Source organism: Rutidosis leptorrhynchoides, chromosome 2 (assembly GCF_046630445.1).
Source record: "Rutidosis leptorrhynchoides isolate AG116_Rl617_1_P2 chromosome 2, CSIRO_AGI_Rlap_v1, whole genome shotgun sequence".
Classification (NCBI taxonomy): Eukaryota; Viridiplantae; Streptophyta; class Magnoliopsida; order Asterales; family Asteraceae; genus Rutidosis; species Rutidosis leptorrhynchoides.
Genome location: NC_092334.1, coordinates 59,952,501 through 59,980,090, shown reverse-complemented (window position 1 = coordinate 59,980,090; position 27,590 = coordinate 59,952,501). Strand labels below are relative to the sequence as shown.

Sequence of the window (27,590 nt, the reverse complement as noted above, 5' to 3'; positions counted from 1 at the left end):
GAGACAAATCTTACAAGCATGCTAGAAACTCTTCCCCATACAATTTAACTTTAATCTATTCTAAGCTTACACCATTCTCCCACACTTGAAAGTGGCATTTGACTCTTCCTCTTTTGATGCTCAAACCGTCAGCCAACATGGGGAGGAGGGAGGTTCAAATCTTTTTTTGGTTACTTATTTGCAAGTATTCTTCATTTTACACACACTCCATATTTACACACTTTCATTTACTCTCATTTTTCTCTCAAACTTGTAAGTAACAAGACTCTATTTTCTCTTCTTTTTCTTCCTTAAAACCGCCATCATTCATCATCATTTTACTAGTTTGTAGTTATTGTTGTTTGTTGTTGTTAAAGATCAAGTTCTATAACTTGTATCTTCATGTAATCTTGGTTACTTCCATCTTTGTTTGATGAAGAACCAAGAACAAGAATCTAAACTTGTTAGTTTATGGTTCTACACTTAAATGTTATAAGATTTAAAGTTCATAAACTTTATCATCATACTTGTGTTCATGATTTGTAGACTTAAATTCTTAAGATCCAAGCTTGACTTGAATCTTCTTAAGTATGAAACAAACATGAACATAATACTTGTAACTTTAGTTTATTTCTTTTTTTTGTAAGTACTTTAAAGTTGTGATGTTGTTAATTTGGTCAAGTATTACTAGTTAAACTTGATCTCATATTTCTTGAAACTAAAGTTAACTTTATAAGTTCAAGAACATGGAAGTATAACTTTCTAGTTATAACTTCACACACTTATGTTGGATCTAAGTTTTTATAGCTTATGGTCTTCTAATTTTGTTGTAAATAAGAGCTTATAAGCTTACATACATTTTACAAGATGAAAATCTAAGTTTCATAACTTATAGTATCATTAAAGTGAATATCCAAGTTCTATAACTTAGGATCTAACTTAAGAACACTAGATCTTGACTTTCTAGCCTAGGATCTTTAAGATCTAACTAAGATCTAAGTTCTACAACTTAAGATCTCGTTTATTTAGTTTACTTTCAAGTTTGTAGCTTAATATTACTATTAGAACTCATGTATGTGTCGGATCTAAGATCTTGATGTAACTTTGGTTCATCAACCTTCATACAACTCTTAAGTGAGTTGTGCTACATATCTTAGACTTACACTAGTGTTACGATGGTCAAAACTTGGTTAAGATGATGCAAACACATCAACGAGTTGTACACTTGAAGCTATACGCATCAAGGATGAGAACCGTGATGAGCATTAAGCACAAAGAACCCACCGGAACACATTACTTACTGTTTTCTGGAACTGATCAGTAACCTGGGCTACTGGAAAATTTTATTTCCAGCTATTTTGGTTCGATTAGATGATTTTCCATTTAGACCTCGCCTTAATCCGAGTTACGGCTTAGGATTTATGGCCATCCGAAAGTCACTACATCCTTTTAACGTTGTGCTGAAATTTCTGACCTACTAGCACTTAAACCATCACCACGGTCAAACAAAGATGATTTTGGTTCTGGAAATTGGTCAACCTCTAGGGGACTCATATACGGAGCCATAGCCACTGGTCTCACCTCATTTCAGTTTGTATAGAGGACGCGGCGACTGAACGAAGTCAGCTTTATTTTAAACTCTATTCTTGAATGAAACTTACTTTACACTTTTTGTTTGATGATGAATGATGCTGATACTTAAGACCTAATTTACATACTTTTAAACCTTTGGGAACGATTTACTGACTTAGTAACTTTTGACTTAGGTTGAGGACCTTCCGGACCAACTACTTGCTTACTACTCCCGCATATCGACTTTTACTACTTTCCACTGTGAGTTATAGCATCCCTTTTTACTTTAACTATTTTGGGACTGAGAATACATGCGCATTTTACGTTTTACATACTAGGCACGAGTACTTAAACTTATTATATGTGTGGGTTATACAACGGCATAAACTTTCCCCTTAGCTCGGTAACGTTTAGTCATTGGTCTTTGAACTGGTGAACGCGAATCTTAGATATGGATCCATAGGGTTTGACATCCCCACTCGGGCTAGTAGCACTAGCATTTAACGGGTGTTTAATACTTCATAAACTTACGCACTCGCCAAGTGTACTTTTAGGGGGTGTTATTTACGTTAAGTTAGTTACCAAGTGCCCACGGTTATACATATACTTTTCATACTATTTTGAAATACTGAAATCTCGTGGCCTACCTTACATTACTGTTACGTTAAACTATAGCTCACCAACCTTTGTGTTGACGTTTTTAAGCATGTTTTTCTCAGGTGCTTAAGGTTTGGTTGCTTCCGCTGTAGTTATCATGCTTTGTAGACTCCCGCTGCGCTTATTAGAGATGTCTTCGCATGAAACGTTTATTTTGCATTCAAACTTTATTACTTTTGAACAATGTATTCGTAACGACCATTGGGTCACGTACTATCATTAATTGCTTCTATTCATAGAAGCATACTTTCGTTGTAAAACATTTGATGTTGGTTAAGACATCACCTTTTCTTATGAATGCAAACTTTTTTTAAAACAACATATAGTGTTTGACCTTGTAATGATCCTGTTGTTGATGATCCGTACACGTTGATTTTGTACGGGGCGTCACAATAGATCTATTGGGTTTGACAACCCCACTCGGGCTAGTTAGCACTAGTTCATAACGGGTGTTTAGTACTTCATTTTACTACACTTGGTACGGTGTAGAGATAACTTTGAAAAGGGAATATGCACGGAAAACATCTGTTAAGTATAGTTACTGGGCGCTCAACAACATATAGAATATCTTTGCTGAAACATTTATAACATGAAATCTTGTGGTCTATTATTATATCTTATGTTGCTTTAAAACCTATATCTCACCAACCTTTGTGTTGACTGTTTAAGCATGTTTATTCTCAGGTCCTTAAGAAAGTCTTCCGTTGTTGCATTATCTGAGCAAGCTGTGCATGGAGTCTCATGCTTTTGTTTAAATGAAGTGTTGCATTCAATAAAACCTTTGTCATGTATTATATTCAGCTGTTATGTCACGTGTGTAGTATTTAGAAACTAATGTAATATGGAGATTATTCCTTAAATAATCGCCCATTTGTTTAAAACATGCATTATGTATAATAATGGTGTGCTTTTTATGAAACGAATGCAATATTTTCTAAAACGTATCATATAGAGGTCAAATACCTCGCTATGGGACCAATGAATAACATACCTCGTTTATAGTATTATGGACGGGTCGTTTCAGTTGGTATCAGAGCAGAGATCTTAGCGAACCAAAAATTGCATTAGTGTGTCTCACCGGTATTTGTTAGGATGCATTAGTGAGTCTGGACTTTGACCGAACTTGTTTTTGAAAACCATTGCTTATCATTTTTTGGCCGGAAATTGAATATTATAACATGTAAATATTATGTGGTATATTACTAATGTGGTAGTTAATGTGTGATAGATGTCTACTTCTAGCACCAATCTCATAATCACATTCAGCGACTCCGAAGTTGAATCTCCGGCAAAAGTACCAATCATCGACTTATCTGATAACGATGATGACCCGATGGAAGGTGTATCAATCATCTATATAACTGATGACGATGATGACCTGGAGTCGGATGCATTTTTGGAAGATTCACAATTCCCAGAGGAACCAGAAGAGGAACCTGAGGAGAACGAAGTAAAAGAAATTACCGAGGAAGAATTTAATAAGGAAAAGAAACCTTTAATCGTCAAACCAGAAATTCCAAAAGCAGAAACTAATAAAACAATTATTGTACCAAGTACTCTCAATACTACCACACCTAGTCAACCATGTCTTACCAATACTACAGAAATGTCATCTACTGAACCCCAACCAAAACCTAGACTTACCGCTGAAATACGCACTATGACAGTAGGGAAGCGAAAATTTCATGATTTCCTAGATTTCTTTGAATTCCCAAGGAAGCCTCGTCGTTTCTAATCTGTTTTTGCAGCTATTCGACTTCACGCCCTATATAATAATATATCGTTTGCTATATTTCATCTTACATATGTTTATGTAAAATAGTGGTATTGAATTATTGTAAAATATTGTACCAAAAGAATAAGCGTGAAGTATTAATGCATTAAGTTTTTCATGATAGAATATTATCATGATTATAGTAGTTAATTTGTGTACTAGCTATTAAGTATGAACTTTAACGGGTAGGTACTACCCGAGCTACAATTATAAAATGCTAATAAGAAGAAAAGGCTTTTATAATAAATGGTTCATATTATTAATATGCTACAAAGTACCATTGACTACTCATATGTGACGACCCGGAAATTTCCGACCAAATTTAAACTTAATCTTTGTATGGTTACGACACGATAAGCAAAGTTTGTAATGTTGAGTCTCGGAAAACTTTGGAACAGTTTACATGAATGCATCTGACCCTGTTGACTATTCTCCACGATTCACGAACCTTTAACTGTAAACAGAAATATAAATAATTATATACGTAAATAATTATATAGGATAAAATTTTAATATATTAATGAACTATTATGAGAATTAGTTATTATGAAAAATATAACTTCAAATAACTAAAACATGTTATAGTGTATTAAATGATGTACTCTGAGATTATTTGTAATATATATATTTAATTACTTGGTAGTTAAAATATAATTAATTATGTAGTAGTTAATATATATATATATATATATATATATATATATATATATATATATATATATATATATATATATATATATATATATATATATATATATATATATATATATGTGATATATATTCATATCTATTGGTTGTGTGTATATTATAATAAATTAAATATTCAAGATATGTTATTTGATAAAATTAATAAATAGAAATAATAATGTATTAAATATAATTACAAATTGAAAGTATAGATGTATTAGTAATATTATTATTACTTTCAATACTACTACTAATAATAATATTAATATTAGTATTATTAGTATTATTATTATTATTGCTATATTTATAATTAAAAGGTTATGATTATCAAGATAAAGATATTAAAAATAAATATTATTGTAAGAATGACAAAAACTATTATTATTATTATTATTATTATTATTATTATTATTATTATTATTATTATTATTATTATTATTATTATTATTATTATCACTATTACTATTGTTAGTACTAAAAATCATCAATTTTATTTAAAATTATTATTTTCATTATCTTATTTAATTGTATCATTATCCTTAAAGATATTATTATTATTTTTATCAACATTGTTATTATCATTAATAATACTATCGATTTTATAGTTATTATTTTCATAATTATTATTTGATATTATTATTATTATTATTAATGTTAATATAATTATTAATAACATTATTAGAATTATTATTAATATATTATTTAATTATTAAAATAAATTGAATATTTGTTTTAAAAACAGAAAATTTGTACGAATAAACTTAGTTATCTATTAAAATTCTGTTTGATTCTCCTGTCTCACATTTCCTTATCAGTCCAAAATGATTTTAACAACAAAACAACCGACTTCCTATCAGCTACAATCAATCGTACGAAGCAGTTAACAATCGTGATCCTTGTTATATTTTTTTTATTTTTTTTATCAGCTTTGAACAAAAGTAACAATCAAAGGTACTATAAATCAATTAAACTATCCTGTAATATCAGTAATTCATTCGGTTCTTTTTTTTTCTTTATCAATTATCAATTTGATCGATTGTATCCATTTAATTTTAAACAAAAACAAACAATAACAGTCGTGTACCCTGTTCGTTGTACCTTTAAACTAAAAGCATGAATTCGAATCCCATTCTAAAATCCATAAATGTAGAAGGGTTCTAAATCACGTCGTGAAACTTTCTTCAAAACCTCAAATGCCAATTTTTTATATCGAGTACGAATTTGAAGAGTCAAACTTAGAGTTCAAAAGTCAACTGATTCGTAATTTCAAAAATTCGAATTCCATGTTATGATTCAAGTGAAATTGAGAATTGAGATAGATTCTAGGAACGATTTTAAACTTGATTCGTGTTATAACTTTTATCTATAACATCACCGTTTACAAAATCAATATTATTTTTTTTTACTTACGACGTGCAGTAGCAGTTGCTGCTTATTTCGTTTTTGATTTCAATTAATACCAAATCACTTATAATAGGGTCCTATCTGTTTTCCTTTCAAGTCCTATACCGATCAATTAGTTTTTGATTTTGATTTCATGGATTTAAGATCGTTTAGATAAAGAAGAAGAATAGAATACACAGAAACATGGTTAAATAAATATGAATTCGTAAAAGAAACAGAAAACAGACTAGCTCAGTTGGTGTAGGGTGTTACGGTTTAACGAGAGGTTTTGGGTTCGATCCTTGCTTGGTGCAACTATTTTTTGTAAGGGCTTCTAAGGTAGTTTTTAAATACCAAATTATTATTATTATTATTATTATTATTATTATTATTATTATTATTATTATTATTATTATTATTATTATTATTATTATCATTTTCATAATTATTATTGTTATTAATGTTGTTAACATTATCATTGTTATTATTAATATTATTAGTATTATAATTGATAAAAGTATTATAATTAGTATTGTTAACCTAATTATAAGTATTATAATAATTATTATTAGTATCATAAAAAGTATTATGACAATTATCATTATTATTATTACTATAAGTATTATTAATGTTATTATCATTAGTAAATTATCATTTTTTGTACTACTATTATTATTAAGATTATGATTAGGATTAGGATTATTATTATTGTTATTATAAAAACCATACAAATTATTATTATTTTTCACTAATATTAGTATTAATATCATTTTTGTAATTATTATTTTTACTATTATTATTATTAACATAAGTATCGACTTTAAAAAATATCGTTATTATTATTAGTATTATCGATATTAAGAAAGTTATTATTATTAGTAAATCATTATTATCAAAACTACCATTTTTGTTACAGATAAATATTTTGTACCTAAAAATATACTTAATACATATATCATAATTATATTAATAGTTTATATACCTACGTATCAAACATAACAACAATATTTAAATAAATACTTATATATAACAAACTAATGATATTTTTATATAATACTAACCATATATATATATATATATATATATATATATATATATATATATATATATATATATATATATCAAACATAACAACAATATTTAAATAAATACTTATATATAACAAACTAATGATATTTTTATATAATACTAACCATATATATATATATATATATATATATATATTATATATATAGATATAGATATATTAATATAACTAAGTAGATAGATATTAAACATTTTAAATATATACACAAACTAAATAAGTATAATATATAATTTAAGAAATAATATATAAACTTGTTCGATTACAATTACACATTTTAATTTATATACAAATGATATAGGTTCGTGAATCCGGGGCCAACCATGCACTTGTTCAATGATGTTATATGTAATTTTACTACAAAATACAGTACTGTGAGTTTCATTTGCCTTTTTACCCTTTATATTTTTGGGCTGAGAATACATGCGCAACTTTTATAAATGTTTGACGAAATAGACACTAGTAATCAAAACTACATTTTATGGTTGGATTATTAAACCAAATATCGCCCCTTCAAGTCTGGTAACCTAAGAATTAGGGAAATGGCCCCTAATTAACGCGAATCCTAAAGGTAGATCTATCGGGCCCAACGAGCCCCATCCAGGGTATGGATGCTTTAGTACTTCGAGGTATTATTTAGTATATTAGCTGCGCGCTATATACTGGGGGATATTCTATATGCATCTTGTTAAGGTCAGTTACCAGGTGTTCAATCCATATGAATAATTTTTATCTCTATGCAGTTTGCGAAATGCCTGATATGAGAATGATGTTTATGAAAAATGAAATCTTGTGGTCTATTAAAATAATGGAAATGATTGTTATGATAAACTAATGAACTCGCCAACCTTTTGGTTGACACTTGAAAGCATGTTTATTCTCAGGTTTGAAAGAAATCTTCCGCTGTGCATTTGCTCATATTAGAGATATTACTTGGAGTCATTCATGACATATTTCAAAAGATGTTACATTTGAGTCGTCGAGTTCATCAAGATTATTACTAAGTCAATTATAGTTGGATATATTATGAAATGGTAGGCATGCCGTCAACTTTCGATGTAATGAAAGTTTGTCTTTTAAAAACGAATGCAATGTTGTAAAACATATCATATAGAGGTCAAGTACCTCGCGATGTAACCAAATGTAATGTATTCATCCAGATAGATTAGGATGGGTTGTTAGAGTTGGTATCAGAGCGGTGGTCTTAGCGAACAAGGTCTTGCATTAGTGTGTCTAACTGATAGTTGTTTAGATGCATTAGTGGGTCTGGACTTCGACCGTGTGTGCATGTCAAAAGTTTTGCTTATCATTTCGTGTCGAAAATTACCTGCTTATCATTCTTAGAGAATCACTGCTTATCACTTTTAGTCTAGACACACCTTACTGCATTGATTGCATGAATAGTGTATAGACAAATTCATATCTTAGCGTATCTGCCAATCCATATCTTAGCGTATCTGTTACTGTAGATTTTATCTAACACGTTTTCTTAATTCCCTCCGTAATCTACGGGATCTTCTGTACTATGTATAGGTGTTCTATGTAATTAGAATATCATTCGATATCCGAAAATCATTTCATATCGAAAAACCCCTTACTCAATCGTACGAAATGGAACTCGCCACTAGTTCAAGTTCTTCGGAATCCGACAGCTATTCCGACATGGATGCTCACCTAAACTCCGAAAGCAGCGTCACCGAAATGAATCAACCAATCAGCCATCATTTATTCTGGATGAATTGGAGATGGGTCCATAGTCGACTTAACCAATGGAGACGCGAAGAAGGCGATCCCTTCCACCAACCGAATTTACCTCTTGGTGAAGAACCTGAAGCACTTACCGGTGAACCTATCTGAAACACCATTTTCAGCCTCATTTCTAGAGTAGCTCGACACTATTATATTCTATCAACAATTATAAACCTTATTCATCTGTTTGCACCAACCGCCAATCATCCCGGAGTAATAGAAGAAGTCAACGAGCTTCGTACTCGAGTAATAGCTTTGGAGAATATGGTGCAAAACTTACCAGCTTCAGCAACATCACCGACATCAACAGAACCACCAACAACAACATTCGCAACACAAGCCTCAACACTACACGCCTCAAACTCACAGTCTGTACCTCCAGCATTATCATCATACTACATGATGTCCTACATCGATTATCTTCGTTCTACATGACGTTCTACATCATTTATCTTCGTTCGACATGATGATTATGTAATCTCTAATGTTTTAGAGATTATTTACTCTAGTTCTAACCATAAATTAGACGAGTTCAATATCATATTAACTCATTAAATCCATGATTACATCTGAAGAAAATATATATGTATATATATTTTCATAAAGATTGTAATTAAAAAAAATTCTTTTGTACAAACTGTTAATGGTGAAAATATTTTAACGGGTAGGTAATACCCAAGGAATATTCAGATTTCACATTAATAAGTTACACTGTACATTCTTCGAAGCTGATTCAACAGTCGTTTACTATCCTACTTACATCCACCGATATACGAATCCGTTCACCACAGAATAACCATTTTCATACAATTTCATATTTGGATTTCGACCATCAGAATCCAACAAGGGGCATAATGAAGAAAACATTGGATAAAAAATAAAATTTGTTAGAAACAAACAATTTAACTATGAGAAGAATTTTAATAAGAATCCACGCTAACTGTTCCTAGCTAACTGTTCCTAGCTAACTGGTTAATTCCGTATTATAATTTATTTATCGCAGTTTATTTATCGCAATTTATATTCTCGCAATTTTATTTATCGTCATTTAATTTCTGTTATTTATTTTACGCACTTTAAATATCGGGACACGTATACAAGGTTTTGACATATCATATCGACGCATCTATATATATTATTTAGAATAACCATAGACACTCTATATGCAGTAATGATCGAGCGAGCTATACAGGGTTGAGGTTGATTCTAAAATAATATATATACTTTGAGTTGTGATCGAGTCTGAGACATGTACACGGGTCACGATACGTATTAATTAATTCGAATGTTATATATTAAACTATATATGAATTATTGGACTGTTAACTGTGGACTATCGACTGTGGATTAATAACATTGGACAATTAAAATGAATTAAAATATTGATTATAACATATGAAACTAAACATTTCTTCAAGTTTGCCACTTGATCTCATCTTAAACATCATTTGTATCTCGATGATTACAATCTGCATTCAAACCTTTCATGATTCTTGAAAACAACTCAATCGAGAGGATGAACCAACCGCACTTCATCTACGGAAGAAAAGATTGATGCATATAGTTATGCACCTGAAAACAACCAGAACCTGAGTAAACGTTTAACACGTATCTGTGCTAACTTCTTTGGCGTTGTTATTACCAAAAAAATAACTTCGCAATCCCTTTCCAAAGTAGCCAATTTTGTCACAGCTCCAGCAAGTCAACTTTGATTTTTTGTTCGAATAAACTCTATTATAACCTTGATATATAAGTTTGCCTTTCGTCAACGTTACCGGAGAACCGCTTATATTCCACCACATTAACAGTAAACTTACCAACAACTTTGTTGATCTCTGACTTTCAGAAAATCATTACATTCATTGAAACCCTATCATATATTCATCCGCATCTTGTAACAAGAATTGGCTTATCAATTACCAAGAATCAGCAATCAATATTATGAATCTCGCAACATTTTTACATCAACAGTTATATATATACATATAACATTTATCTCTTAGAATTGTGATCTTCCATTCTGAAATTCTGAAAAGCACCCAGTCTGCGAACCAATACTCTGAATTTTGAAAAGTTGAATGAAGCAGTAAAAATTGTAAATGACCTTAACAGTCAAAAGTATGATGATAAAGAATGGAGTGTTGAAACGCTCAATATAAAATTTAGTACTAAAAAGTGGATTATGCGAAATTATGAAGGAGACTGTGGACAAATCACAAGGACTAAACTTGTACATAAAGAATCCAGATGATCCTGTATCCGATGAAATCTTTAGAAAATATCTTGCTCCGTACTCATGTTAAATCTTGTGGAAAAATCTTTCTTCATCAACCTTCGAGCTTAGAAATTCCAAAATATCATCATAAATATCTTCGATATTTATGAGGATATTTTCATAAATATTCTTATCTGAAATTATTTATCTCTTCGTGCTATCTATATTACATCATAAAGGAAACTACTTTAGTTTCTAAATTTCTTTAAAATTTGAGTTTGAATTATGAATGATTTTGAAGTAGTGTTGGAAATTGATGCATGAGTTAGTATAATATAATGACACTTGATCAACGTGATTATATTACAGTAAGTCATGCTAAGTTTCTAATGGAACTTGATGATTCACATACCATATCGTCATCAGGCGCCATGTTACACAACTCTTACATTCTACTTAATCTTTAAATTATCAAGAACATATTTTCTTGATGGTTTTATCTTTTCCCTTAAATTCCTAAAAATCAACCGTGACTACGTCACCGGTTAAGACGAACCTTCATTTACTCATTTCACTCTTTTGTGATAGCTTCACTCGTACTCTTCACAAAAATCATATCATTTTATCTATATTACTCACTGGTGATAAAACTCTATTTATCAACTCATATGAGTCATAAAAACATACTTATTGTCAGCCATGACCATCCCAATCAAATTTCGGGACGAAATTTCTTTAACGGGTAGGTACTGTGACGACCCGGAAATTTCCGACCAAATTTAAACTTAATCTTTGTATGGTTATGACACGATAAGCAAAGTTTATAATGTTGAGTCTCGAAAAACTTTGGAACAGTTTACATGAATGCATCTGCCCTGTTGACTATTCTCCACGATTCACGAACCTTTAAATGTAAACAAAATATAAATAATTACATACGTAAATAATTATATAGGATACAATTTAAATATATTAATGAACTATTATGAGAATTAGTTATTATGAAAAATATAACTTCAAATAACTAAAACATGTTATAGTGTATTAAATGATGTACTCTGAGATTATTTGTAATATATATATTTAATTACGTGGCAGTTAAAATATAATTAATTATGTAGTAGTTAATATATATATATATATATATATATATATATATATATATATATATATATATATATATATATATATATATATGATAGATATTCATATCTATTGGTTGTGTGTATGTTATAATAAATTAAATATTCAAGATATGTTATTTGATAAAATTAATAAATAGAAATAATAATGTATTAAATATAATTACAAGTTGAAAATATAGATGTATTAGTAATATTATTATTACTTTCAATACTACTACTAATAATAATATCAATATTAGTATTATTAGTATTGTTATTATTATTGTTATATTTATATATAAAAGGTTATGATTATCAAGATAAAGATATTAAAAATAAATATTATTGAAAGAATGACAAAATTTTTTGTCGGGGTAACCATTTACCCAAAAAAAAAAGAATGACAAAAACTATAATTATTATTATTATTATTATTATTATTATTATTATTATTATTATTATTATTATTATTATTATTATTATCAATATTACTATTGTTAGTACTAAAAATCATCAATTTTATTTAAAATTATTATTTTCATTATCTTAATTAATTGTATCATTATCCTTAAAGATATTATTATTATCTTTATCAACATTGTTATTATCATTAATAATACTATCGATTTTATAGTTATTATTTTCATTATTATTATTTGATATTATTATTAATGTTAATATAATTATTAATAACATTATTTGAATTATTATTAATATATTATTTAATTATTAAAATAAATTGAATATTTGTTTTAAAAACAGAAAATTTGTACGAATAAACTTACTTATCTATTAAAATTCTGTTTGATTCTCCTGTCTCACATTTCCTTATCTGTCCAAAATGATTTTAACAACAAAACAACCGACTTCCTGTCAGCTACAATCAATCGTACGAAGCAGTTAATAATCGTGATCCTTGTTATATTTTTTTTATTTTTTTATCTGCTTTGAACAAAAGTAACGATCAAAGGTACTATAAATCAATTAAACTATCCTGTAATATCAGTAATTCATTCGGTTCATTTTTTTTCTTTATCGATTATCAATTTGATCGATTGTATCCATTTAATTTTAAACAGAAACAAGCAATAACAGTCGTGTACCCTGTTCGTTGTACCTTTAAACCAAAAGCACGAATTTGAATCCCATTCTAAAATCCATAAATGTAGAAGGGTTCTAAATCATGTCGTGAAACTTTCTTCAAAACCTCAAATCCCAATTTTTTATATCGAGTACGAATTTGAAGAGTCAAACTTAGAGTTCAAAAGTCAACTGATTTGTAATATCAAAAATTCGAATTCCATGTTATGATTCAAGTGAAATTGAGAATTGAGATAGATTCTAGGAACGATTTTAAACTTGATTCGTGTTATAACTTTTATCTATAACATCACCGTTTACAAAATCAATATTTTTTTTTTACTTACGACTTACAGTAGCAGTTGCTGCTTATTTCGTTTTTGATTTCAATTAATACCAAATCACTTATAATAGGGTCGTATCTATTTTCCTTTCAAGTCCTAAACCGATCAATTAGTTGTTGATTATGATTTCATGGATTTAAGATCATTTAGATAAAGAAGAAGAAGAAGAGAATACACAGAAACATGGTTAAATAAATATGAATTCGTAAAAGAAATAGAAAACAGACTAGCACAGTTGGTGTAGGGTGTTACGGTTTAACGAGAGGTTTTGGGTTAGATCCTTGCTTGGTGCAACTATTTTTTGTAAGGGCTTCTAAGGTAGTTTTTAAATACCAAATTATTATTATTATTATTATTATTATTATTATTATTATTATTATTATTATTATTATTATTATTATCATTATCATTATCATTTTCATAATTATTATTATTATTATTATTGTTATTAATGTTGTTAACATTATCATTGTTATTATTAATATTACTAGTATTATAATTGATAAAAGTATTATAATTAGTATTGTTAACCTAATTATAAGTATTATAATAATTATTATTAGTATCATAAAAAGTATTATAATAATTATCATTATTATTACTATAAGTATTATTAATGTTATTATCATTAGTAAATTATCATTTTTTGTACTACTATTATTATTAAGATTATGATTAGGATTAGGATTATTATTATTGTTATTATAAAAACCATACAAATTATTATTATTTTTCACTAATATTAGTATTAATATCATTTTTGTAATTATTAGTTTTACTATTATTATTATTATTAACATAAGTATCGATTTTAACAAATATCGTTATTATTATCAGTATTATCGATATTAAGAAAGTTATTATTATTAGTAAATCATTATTATCAAAACTACCATTTTTGTTACAGATAAATATTTTGTACCTAAAAATATACTTAATACATATATCATAATTATATTAATAGTTTATATACCTACGTATCAAACATAACAACAATATTTAAATAAATACTTATATATAACAAACTAATGATATTTTTATATAATACTAACCATATATATATATATATATAGATATATTAATATAACTAAGTAGATAGATATTAAACATTTTAAATATATACACAAACTAAATAAGTGTAATATATAATTTAAGAAATAAAATATAAACTTGTTCGATTACGATTACACATTTTAATTTATATACAAATGATATAGGTTCGTGAATCTGAGGCCAACCTTGCACTTGTTCAATGATGTTATATGTAATTTTACTACAAAATACAGTACTGTGAGTTTCATTTGCCTTTTTACCCTTTATATTTTTGGGCTGAGAATACATGCACAACTTTTATAAATGTTTGACGAAATAGACACAAGTAATCAAAACTACATTATATGGTTGGATTATTAAACCGAATATCTCCCCTTCAAGTCTGGTAACCTACGAATTAGGGAAATGGCCCCTAATTGACGCGAATCCTAAAGGTAGATCTATCGGGCCCAACGAGCCCCATCTAGGGTATGGATGCTTTAGTACTTCGAGGTATTATTTAGTATATTAGCTGCGCGCTGTATACTGGGGGATATTCTATATGCATCTTGTTAAGGTCTGTTACCAGGTGTTCAATTCATATGAATGATTTTTTATCTCTATGCAGTTTGCGAAATGCCTGATATGAGAATGATGTTTATGAAAAATGAAATCTTGTATTCTATTAAAATAATGGAAATGAGTGTTATGATAAACTAATGAACTCACCAACCTTTTGGTTGACACTTGAAAGCATGTTTATTCTCAGGTTTGAAAGAAATCTTCCGATGTGCATTTGCTCATATTAGAGATATTACTTGGAGTCATTCATGACATATTTTAAAAGACGTTGCATTCGAGTACGAGTTCATCAAGATTATTACTAAGTCAATTATAGTTGGATATATTATGAAATGGTAGGCATGCCGTCAACTTTCGATGTAATGAAAGTTTGTCTTTTAAAAACGAATGCAACGTTGTAAAATGTATCATATAGAGGTCTAGTACCTCACGATGTAACCAAATGTAATGTATTCGTCCAGATAGATTAGGATGGGTCATTAGATCATAATATTGTATATGATTAATTTATCTCTTTTGGCTATTTTTGAAGGAAATGGCACCTGTAACTAGACAAAATATGAGTACCGAGGAACTCCAAGATTTTCTTATCACAACTGTGATCGCAGCAGTAGCTGCAATTAATAGCAATAACAATTCCAGGACATCCGGTGGGAGTCATCACTGTAACCATCATGATAACACCGCAGAAAATCGGGTAGGATGCTCCTACAAAACCTTCATAGGTTGTAAACCTCATGAATTTGAAGGAACAGAAGGTCCAGTTGGACTAAAGCGTTGGATTGAAAAAGTAGAAGCTGTTTTTGCTATAAGTAATTATGAAGAAGAAGACCGCGTAAAATACGCTTCTCATACTTTCAAAAGTAACGCTTTAACATGGTGGAATACCTACCTAGCAAATGTGGGGGAGAATACTGCTTACGCCCTACCTTGGATAGCATTTAAACACTTGCTGTGTGAGCAGTATCGACCCCAGAACGAGATGAATAAATTAAAAACAGAGTTGAGGGAATTACGAACCAAGGATGATAACATCACTACCTATGAACAACGATTCACAGAGCTAGCATTAATGTGTCCTGGAGTATTTGAAGATGAAGAAGCAAAAGTTGAACAGTTTGTGAAAGGATTACCTGAGATAATCCAAGAAAACGTAAGTGCATCCAATCCAACAACAATGCACGAAGTAAGCAAGATGGCCCATAAGTTAATGGACCAAATCAAAGAAATAAACAAGGAAAAGGTAGCTTCTGAGGCCAAAACAAATGACCACAAGAGGAAAGGGAATGAAAATCGTGATAGGAATCACAACTATCAACACCACCACAAGAAACAGGAAGTCTCGCAGGGTGTGAGTAGCAGGAGGAACCAGAATACCTACCAGGGGAAACAACTTCAATGCCAGAAATGCAAGAGACACCACTTTGGGAATTGCACGGTGGTGTGTAAGAATTGCAACAAAGTAGGGCATCATATTCAAAATTGTAGGTTTCCTCTCACGGATGTTAATAAAGCCGCACTTGAAGCTGTTATATGTTATGGGTGCGGGAAAAAGGGCCATTACAAGAATAAGTGCCCGAACCAAAAGAGAGAAAATGGTCCAGTCCGTGGAAGAGCATTTAATATAAATGCTAACGATGCACAAGAAGACCCGGAGCTTGTTACGGGTACGTTTACTATCGATGAATTACCTGCCTATATTTTATTTGATACTGGTGCCGATAGAAGTTATGTAAGTAAGGAATTTTTCTCTAAATTAAATTGCCCCTTAGTTCCCCTGGAGGATATATGTATTGTAGAATTAGCAAATGGTAAAATAGTTAAAGCTGATAAAATCTGTCGTAAACGTAAGCTTAAATTAACTAGTGAGACATTTGTAATTGATTTGATACCCGTTGATTTGGGGAGTTTTGATGTAATTATTGGTATGGATTGGATGTCTAAGATGAGAGCGGAAGTTGTTTGTAATGAAAAGGCAATTCATTTTCCCTGCGTAAACGGGAAACCATTGATGGTGTTCGGAGAGAAAGGTAATCATAAGCTAAACTTTATTAGCTGTTTGAAGGCCCAAAAGTGCATAAAGAAGGGTGATATGCTATTTTAGCACATGTGAAGAAGATCGACATGAAGGAAAAGAGCATTAGTGACGTGCTTGTGGTAAGAGAATTTCCAGAAGTGTTTCCAGAAGAATTACCGGGATTACTTCCGCATAGATCTGTAGAATTTCAAATAGATCTAGTACCGGGAGCTGCACCGGTGGCTCGTACTCCGTATAGATGCGGACCGTCTGAAATGAAAGAACTACAAAGTCAGTTGCAAGAATTACTAGATCATGGATTTATTCGACCGAGTACATCACCGTGGGGAGCTTCGATCCTATTCGTTAAGAAGAAAGATGGATCCTTTCGAATGTGTATAGACTACCGCGAGTTAAATAAGCTAACTATCAAGAATCGGTACCCATTACCGAGAATTGATGACTTATTTAATCAGCTGCAAGGATCACGTATTTACTCCAAAATTGACCTAAGATCAGGTTACCATCAGTTGCGAGTAAAAGAAGAAGATATTCCGAAGACCGCATTTAGAACACGCTACGGTCACTACGAATTTTGGTCATGTCGTTCGGGTTGACAAACACACCCACTGTATTCATGGACCTCATGAATCGAGTATGTAGTCCGTATTTGGATAAATTTGTTATCGTCTTTATTAATGATATCCTTATTTACTCTAAGAATGAGTAAGAACACGAGCAACATTTAAGGTTGGTGCTGGAACTATTAAGAAGAGAACAGTTATACGCCAAATTTTCTAAGTGCGCATTTTGGTTGAAGGAAGTACAATTCCTTGGTTACATCGTTAGTAGTCAAGGAATTCAGGTTGATCCCGCGAAGGTCGAAGCCATTGAGAAATGGGAAACCCCGAAGACTCCGACACAGATACGCCAATTTTTGGGTTTAGCTGGTTATTATAGAAGATTTATTCAAGATTTTTCCCGAATAGCCAAACCATTAACCGCATTAACCCACAAAGGGAAGAAGTATGAATGGGCCTCCGAGCAGGAAACTGCAATTCAGCTTTTGAAAAAGAAACTAACTTCGGCGCCTATTTTATCATTACCTGAAGGAAACGACGACTTCGTGATTTATTGTGACGCGTCGCGACAAGGTTTTGGATGTGTCCTCATGCAACGAACAAAGGTTATTGCTTACGCTTCTCGACAGTTGAAAACTCATGAACGGAATTATACGACACATGATTTGGAGTTAGGAGCAGTTGTTTTTGCATTGAAAATGTGGAGACACTACTTATATGGGGTCAAATGTACAGTGTACACTGATCACAAGAGTCTTCAACACATATTCGATCAGAAACAATTGAATATGAGGCAACGACGGTGGGTTGAGCTAATAAACGACTATGATTGTGAAATTCATTATCATCCCGAAAAAGCAAATGTAGTAGCTGACGCTCTAAGCAGGAAAGAAAGAGAGCCGATTCGAGTACGAGCAATGAATATGAAAATTCGTACGAATCTCACTACACAAATAAAGGAGGCTCAACGAGGAGCTCTTACTGAAGAAAACTTTAGAAATGAGATGCTCAAGGGTTTAGACAAGCAACTTGATATACGAGAAGACGGAACCCGATATTTAAATGGACGCATTTGGGTACAAAGGTTTAAAGGGTTAATAAAATTGGTTTTGGATGAGGCGCATAAGACGAGATATTCGATACATCCTGGAGCTGGAAAGATGTATCAAGATCTTAAGGCACATTTTTGATGGCCTAATTTAAAGGCGGATATTGCAACATATATAGGAGAGTGCTTAACTTGCTCCAAAGTTAAGGCGGAACACCAGAAACCGTCAGGGTTGCTTTAACAACTAGAAATCCCAGAATGGAAATGGGAATGTATTACCATGGATTTCATCACGAAGCTACCAAAGACTGCATGGGGTTACGACACCATTTGGGTAATTGCCTATCGTCTCACCAAATCTGCACATTTTCTACCTATGAAGGAAATGGATAAGATGGAGAAATTGGTATGATTATACATGAAGGAAGTCGTTTCAAGACATGGAGTACCTATCTCCATTATATCCGATCGCGACAGTAGGTTTACGTCAAGGTTTTGGCAATCACTACATGAAGCTCAAGGGACTCGTCTGGATATGAGCACTACATATCATCCTCAAACTGATGGGCAAAGTGAAAGGACCATTCAGACTCTTGAAGACATGCTTAGAGCATGTGTGATCGATTTTGGAAATGGATGGGATAAATATTTACCATTGGCAGAATTCTCGTATAACAATAGTTGTCATACGAGCATTAATGCTGCACCATTTGAAGCACTTTATAGAAGAAAGTGTAGATCCCCTATCTGTTGGAACGAAGTAGGTGACAGACAACTTACTGGTCCTGCGATCATACATGAGACTACTGAAAATATTGTGCAAATCAAGGAAAGATTGAGAATCTCTCAAAGTAGACAAAAGAGCTACGCTGATGTTCGAAGAAAGCCATTGGAATTTCAGGTTGGCGACATGGTTATGTTAAAGGTGTCACCTTGGAAAGGTGTGATACGCTTTGGCAAGAGGGGTAAACCTAACCCAAGGTACGTAGGGCCATTTAAAATCATCGATCGCATTGGACCGGTGGCCGATCGACTTGAGTTAACTCAACAACTTGTCGGGGTACATAACACCTTTCATGTTTCAAACTTGAAGAAATGCCTTGCAAAAGAAGACCTCACTATTCCGCTTGAAGAAGTCCAAATCGATGAAAAGTTACATTTTATCGAAGAACCCGTCGAAATTATGGACCGTGAAGTCAAGCAACTCAAGCAAAGCAACATACCGATTATTAGAGTCTGTTGGAATGCTCAGAGAGGACCCGAGTACACTTGGGAATGAGAAGATCAGATTAAGCAGAAGTACCCACATCTGTTACTGATATCATACGTTGAATAGGTACTACTCTAAATTTTGGGACGAAATTTCTTTAACGGGTAGGTACTGTGATGACCCGGATTTTTTCGCCTACTTGATTATACTATTTACATGATTTAATAATTCTGACTTAATAAGCAATGAATTTTAATAAGCCTTGAACCTCCGGAAAGAGTTTTATATAAGCATTTGACCACCATTTTATTCCTACGATTCACGAACGTCATAACTTGTATTAATTATATGTATGTATGTATGTATGTATGTATGTATGTATGTATGTATGTATGTATGTATGTATGTATGTGTATGTGTATATATATATATATATATATCATTTAAAAATATGATAATTGAATATCTCATTAAGTATATTAACAAGGTATTATATATACATTTTCATACTATTAATTTAGAGAGTTTTCGAACAATATATATGTTACTATTTAAACGACGTAATTAACTTATGTTAAAATGTATTTACATACAATGTATTATGAGTATAAATACAACCTTAAAAGTATTAAATACACTTAATAATATACAAAAACATATAAAGGATAGTTATACTCGTATTTCCGTTCATTTTTCTCAAGAATCCTACTCGTATTCATACAGTATATATACACGTATTATACGAAGCTTCTAGAAGTATTTACTATTGATATATACTAATAAAAATCTGTATTAGTGGAGTATTATGTCATGTATGACATCATCAATCTTATTATGTCATACATGACATCATCAATTTAACTTATACTAGATATTAGTCAAAAAAGAAAACATAAAGTATTTACTATTCGTATATACTAATAGTAACTTGCATGATTGATGTATTATGTCATGCATAACATCATCAATATTATTATGTCATGCATGACCTCATAGTATTTAACTTATCCTAGATATTTGTCATAAAACAACAAAGTACAACTAGTATATAAAGACCTTACATGGTATTTTTTTACACAAATTTACATTCATTCTACTTTCAATTCTCTTCCAAGTATTCTCTTATTCTTTCTCTCTAAAAACACTCTATAATATCCTCTCTTCAAGTTCTAACAAGCCTTCATTATCTACAACAAAAACTAGTTACAAAAACAATCCATAAACACCATAGAAGTAGTAATCAAGAACACCTCCTTTGATTTAAGTTTTGCTTCCAAGTTTGATTATCTTTAAGCACCCTTTCAAGGAGTCTTTTGTCATACCCCGTCCAAAATCTTCAGAACGAATACAATAACATCTGGTACCATCGCGATGAACAGACTTCTATATGCCATGAACGACTCCATGTAATATGAGCAAATGCACAGTGGAAGATTTCTTTCATACCTGAGAATAAACATGCTTTCAAGTGTCAACCAAAAGGTTGGTGAGTTCATAGGTTTATCTTAAAACAATAAAATTCATCATTTTGATAGACCACAAAATTTAAATCCTACATGGTACAAATGGGCCCGAATCCTATACCCACCTGTAATGTACATGCTATATCTTTTAAATACAGTACATATTTCTCGTGTACGAAACCATTTTCATAAATCATAGTAACCGTACACATATCTTGTGTACAAAAATAACATACACATAACCTGTGTATAAAATCATTCTCTCGATATATAACTTCCACATCAACTGGTGGCAATTATCATGTCCACATAATTCAATGGTGGCAATTATCATGTCCACATAATTCAATGGTGGCAATTATCATATCCACATAATTCAATGGTGGCAATTATCATGTCCACATAATTCAATAATAATCCGCAGAACATCTGTCTGCATAATAATTCATTCGAGGAATGTTTTGCTTGTGTCTATCTTGTCAAATATTTATAAAAGCATTTCATGTATTCGCAGTTCAAAATATATTTCAAAAGCATTTAATAAAGCAGTTGTAAAAACAGCGCATGTATTCTCAGTCCCAAAAATGTAAAGAGTAAAAGGGAATCAAATGAAACTCACAATACTGTATTTTGTAGTAAAAATACATATGACGTCACTGAACAAGTGCAGGGTTGGCCTCGGATTCACGAACCTATATCATTTGTATATTTATTAATACATATACTTGTAGTTGAACAAATATATATTATTATTAGTGATATAATTTTTGTATTAATATCTTATATATATCAACTTATATATTTTATAACAATATTAATATAGTTAGATTTTGTATTAAATATATTTTTATATAACCATCTTTCATTTACAAAATTAATAATTATAATAATACCAGATTAAGGATAATAATAATAATAATAATGATAGTAATAACAGTAATATTAATAATAAAAATTTAAATAAAAATGATAATTTTAATAAAGATAATAACTTTAATAATCAGGTTATATGATAGTTTTTATAATAAAAGTTTTAAGAATCATATTAATTAATAATACTAATAATAAATATAAAAGTTATATTATTTTTACATTAAAAACATTAGTTTTGATTCTAATTCCTAAGACTTAATAATACTTAGTACTAATATTTTGTAATAATAAATATAAATATGATAATAATATTAATATTAATGATAATAATAATAATGATAATGATAAGTAACTACCTCAAAATAGGCTAAAAAAATAAATTGCCCACGACAGGACTCGAACCCGCGACCTCTCCTTTCCCACAAACACCCCTAACCAATACACCATCTGTTTCATTTCTGAATTATCCCACAGACAAAAATATATATCCCGTATATCTATCTGTGCTTTCTTCTTCATTAAAATCAAACGTAATCACTCATCATCACCAAATCATTAAATATCACAGAATCGTCATCTATATTTATCGTGAACATTCATCATCATTCTTTCATCCGTGTCATCATCTTTATATTATCAATTCACGATTATCTTCATTCGGTTATCGTCATGATCATCATCATAAAATCACGATCACTTCTATTATCATTATCAACTCATTTCACTTATCACGTCATATTCATCATCATAACTATTTACATATCATCATCATCATACTAAATCGTGACACTACATCATCACGATCATCTTTGACTCATCATCATTATGAGGTCATCTCGTTATCACCATTACCACTGTTATCATCATAATCACTTTCTTCATTCGGTCATCATTATGTACACAAGTAGTAATGATATTGATAGCCAAAATTTGATTTGTTTGATATTGGGTCGTAGTCCACTCCAGCTTTTAAACAAAAGTCCATTACTGTTTCTAGTCCACTTCGACTAAACATCCCATCTACTTGATTTTTAATCATAAATACGTAACATTTAGTCCAAAATCCTAAACTTTTAAATTACCAACTTCATCTAATAACATATTTTGGCTTTAAGTTTCTATGAAAACACCACGTCATGTTCCATAATCTTTAATCATTAATAGATAGAGAACCAACACATAAAATACTATATTAAGTATAGTAATATACTTATAACCTTTAAAAGAATTGAGTGGATGAAGATGTCTTTTTGGCCCCCCACCATTAACACGACAAGAAGTACCCAGCAACAACAGTAGTCGAGTTTGCTTTTACTTTTTGAAAAGGAAATTTTAAATGAAAAGGTTGTAGAAACACTTTGATAGGTGGGTTGTGTTTAATTTAATGTAAGCAGCAGAAACATGCGATTGTTGATTGAAGGGAGGTTTATGTTCTTGAGAGTAACCAAGTAGCTGAAATAATAACGTGATGATAAGTGGTGTTTTGTGGTGATTTACGGCTGCACATAAGTAGTAATAGCAGCAGCAATACTCGACAGAAACATATAACAGTAGTGACCTTAAACAGCAACAATTACAGCAACAAGAGATGGCAGTTACAATTTAACGTGATGATGGTTGGTTTGTTTTCGAGATTAAGAAGGAACAAGAGTCAAGTTTGTGTCTTGCTTTGGGAATTGGTAAACGATTCTTGTGCAGTGAATAAAGGGAAGTAGGGATTAAGAATGGAGAGTAAAGTATGATCAAGCATATGTGTTTATATGTATATGTAATATAGGCAGATAAGGGAAATCAATTGACAGCAAAAAGGGAGTTAGTGGAGTTCAATCAACAACAAACACAGTAATATAATTGAAGTAGAAACACTGGTTAATCACGGATTTTATTGTTGTGTACCAATGGTCAACAAGAAATTAAATCAAAAGAAATAAAAATTGCAAACAGACAAGAAAAATAATGAAAAAGTATATTAGATAGTGATGTATGACTCATTCGTGATTTTATCTGGATTAGTAATATTACCAATTAATAAAATATATCTTATATATATGTGTGTATATGATTGCAACGAATAGCAACAGCATGTAAAGGAAAAGTTTGGTTAATTGTTTAAAGTATATCTACATTGCTTTGCTGGATGTCACCAAATATTGTACATTATTTCAAATATATATTAAATCGATTTTTCCTTTTAAGTTTTTGGACGGATCATTATTTTTATCACGGGTGTGTTCCACACTTGTAGATTTACATTTTCATTTGGTAAAAGGTGAACTAGTGGATTGGTAACTTGTCAAAAGAAATAAAGGTTGGTGTGTTTTGTTTTGTTGATATATGGACTATAGTAATCAAATGATGGTGGATATATTTATAATTTGAAATACTTTTACAACTAGTATACATGTGTTGTCGTCTACTCATGTTCACGTGAAGATAATAATAAACAAAACGACAACAAAAAATACGTGATACCTATATGAACTTATGTGCCGAATATAAATTGTATAACTCACAAAAGTAATTACACAATAACTAATATTAATATATTATAAAGTTTCAACAATACATATTCAGTTCCAACAATTAAATCATATAATATTATTTTAAATAATATTTCAAATTATTATATATATATTTATTTAAATATACATGTATCTATTTACAATTAGTTGTTCGTGAATCGTCGGGAATGGTCGAAGTCAAATGAGTGTACGAAAATAATTCAAAAATTTTGAGATGCAACATATCGGACTTTACTTATCATGTCAGAATTATGAAATCATATCGAGAGTTTGATTTAAAATTAGTCGAAATTTTCCGGGTCGTCACATCTTTCAAGCTCTAGAAATCCTCTTCATATTCAGCTACTTCACTTTCTTAAATCAAGGTATTAGCCTTACCAAAACTCTTGTTCAATTCATATTATTATAGCTATCTATATAAGAGTTTATAAACTAGAACATAGTTTAGTTAATTCTAAACTTGTTCGCAAACAAAGTTAATCCTTCTAACTTTACTTTTAAAAACAACTTAACACATGTTTTATATCTATATGATATGCTAACTTAATGAGTTAAAACTTGGAAACACAAAGAACACCGTAAAACTTGACATACGCCGTCGTAGTAAAACCTGGGGCTGTTTTGGGTTGGATAATTAAAAACTATCATAATCTTTGATTTAAAAGTTATTCTTCTGGGAAAATGATATTTCATATGAACATGATAAAATTTCCAAAAATCATGGTTAAACACAAAGTAGAAGTATGTCTTTCAAAATGGTCATCAAGATGTCGTTCTTTTGCCGGAAATGACTACCTCTTTAAAAATAGGCATGTAACCTGTAACTCTGACTATAAACCACCACTTTTTCAGTTTAGTCTTACAAATTTCAGTTCGTTACGAAATCATAGCATTTTGATTCACTCAAAACGGATTTATAATGAAGAAATTATGAGCAAAACAATATTGGTTAAAAATGGCTAAAATGACTACGTGATGATTTTACAAAAATATATACTAACCATATCTTAGCTAACTTTTCTTGTATTATACATGTATTCTAACATGTCATGGTTACACAATACGTTGGATAAATTAAAATACACCACATACACAATACGTGTAACTACAATAGCGGTATTGTAGGTCATGATTGAGTCTTATACAATACGTGTATACTATGTCTTGATTATTTCAAGGTGATGTATCGATCTATATATTTACTACTAACTGTGGACTACTAACTGTGGACTACTGATTGTGGACTACTAACGTTAGACTGCTAACTTGACAACTTAAAACACGTGATTGAAAATATAAACTTAAACAATCACACGTGATTGAAAATATGAACTTAAACAATCACACGTGATTGAAAGTATGAACTTAAATAATCACATGTGATTGAAGATATGATATGAACTTGCTATATTAATTTTGTTCACATGTATTATTATCTGAATCGTTATTATTGTTATAGGTTCGTGAATCCAAGGACGACGGCCATATTTATAATAAGTTGAAAACTTATTATTAATATACTTTTACTACCGTGAGTATATAGTCCCATTTTTAAACTCTACAAATATTTTGGGATGAGAATACATGCATCTTTTGTTTTTCGAAATAGACACAAGTACTTAAATATATATTCTATGTTGAGTTGTACCTTTGTATATATCCCTAATAGTCTGGTGACTATTTGTTACATGTGGTTAACATGTAAGCGCGAATCCTATTGATAGATCTATTGGGTTTGACAACCCCACTCGGGCTAGTTAGCACTAGTTAATAACGGGTGTTTAGTACTTCTTTTTACTACACTTGGTACTGTGTAGAGATAACTTTGAAAAGGGAATATGCACGAAAAACATCTGTTAAGTATAGTTACTGGGCGCTCAACAACATATAGAATATCTTTGCTGAAACGTTTATAACATGAAATCTTGTGGTCTATTATTATATCTTATGCTGGCTTTAAAACCTATATCTCACCAACCTTTGTGTTAACTGTTTAAGAATGTGTATTCTCAGGTCCTTAAGAAAGTCTTCCGCTGTTGCATTATCTGAGCAAGCTGTGCATGGAGTCTCATGCTTTTGTTTAAATGAAGTGTTGCATTCAATAAAACCTTTGTCATGTATTATATTCGGCTGTTATGTCACGTGTGTAGTATTTGGAAACTAACGTAATATGGGGATTATTCCTTAAATAATCGCCCATTTGTTTAAAACATGCATTATGTATAATAATGGTGTGCTTTTTATGAAACGAATGCAATATTTTCTAAAACGTATCATATAGAGGTTAAATACCTCGCTATGGGACCAATGAATAACGTACCTCGTTTATAGTATTATGGACGAGTTGTTTCACATAACTATCCTTATCTGAAATCATTTATCTCCTCGCATTATCTGTATTATATCATAAAGGAAACTGTTTAGTTTCTATATTCTGTAAACCTTCGAACTTAAATTATGAATGTTATTGAAGTAGTGTTAGGAACTGAAGCATGAGTTAATATAATATAATGACACTTGATCAACGTGGTTATATTATAGTAAGTCATGCTGAGTTTCTAATGGAACATGATGATTCACAGACCATACCGTCATCATGTGCCATGTTACACGA

General features: G+C 30.5%; 1 protein-coding gene across 1 annotated transcript in view; it reads left to right on the top strand.

The window, feature by feature from the left end:
* The first annotated feature begins 16,457 nt into the window (after window positions 1–16,457).
* LOC139887910 (uncharacterized) overlaps window positions 16,458–27,590 on the top strand; it is a 30,640-nt gene continuing 19,507 nt past the window's right edge. The window contains exon 1 of the mRNA XM_071870958.1: window positions 16,458–16,865. Coding sequence (XP_071727059.1) covers window positions 16,458–16,865 — 408 coding nt within the window. The remainder of the gene's footprint in view (window positions 16,866–27,590) is intronic.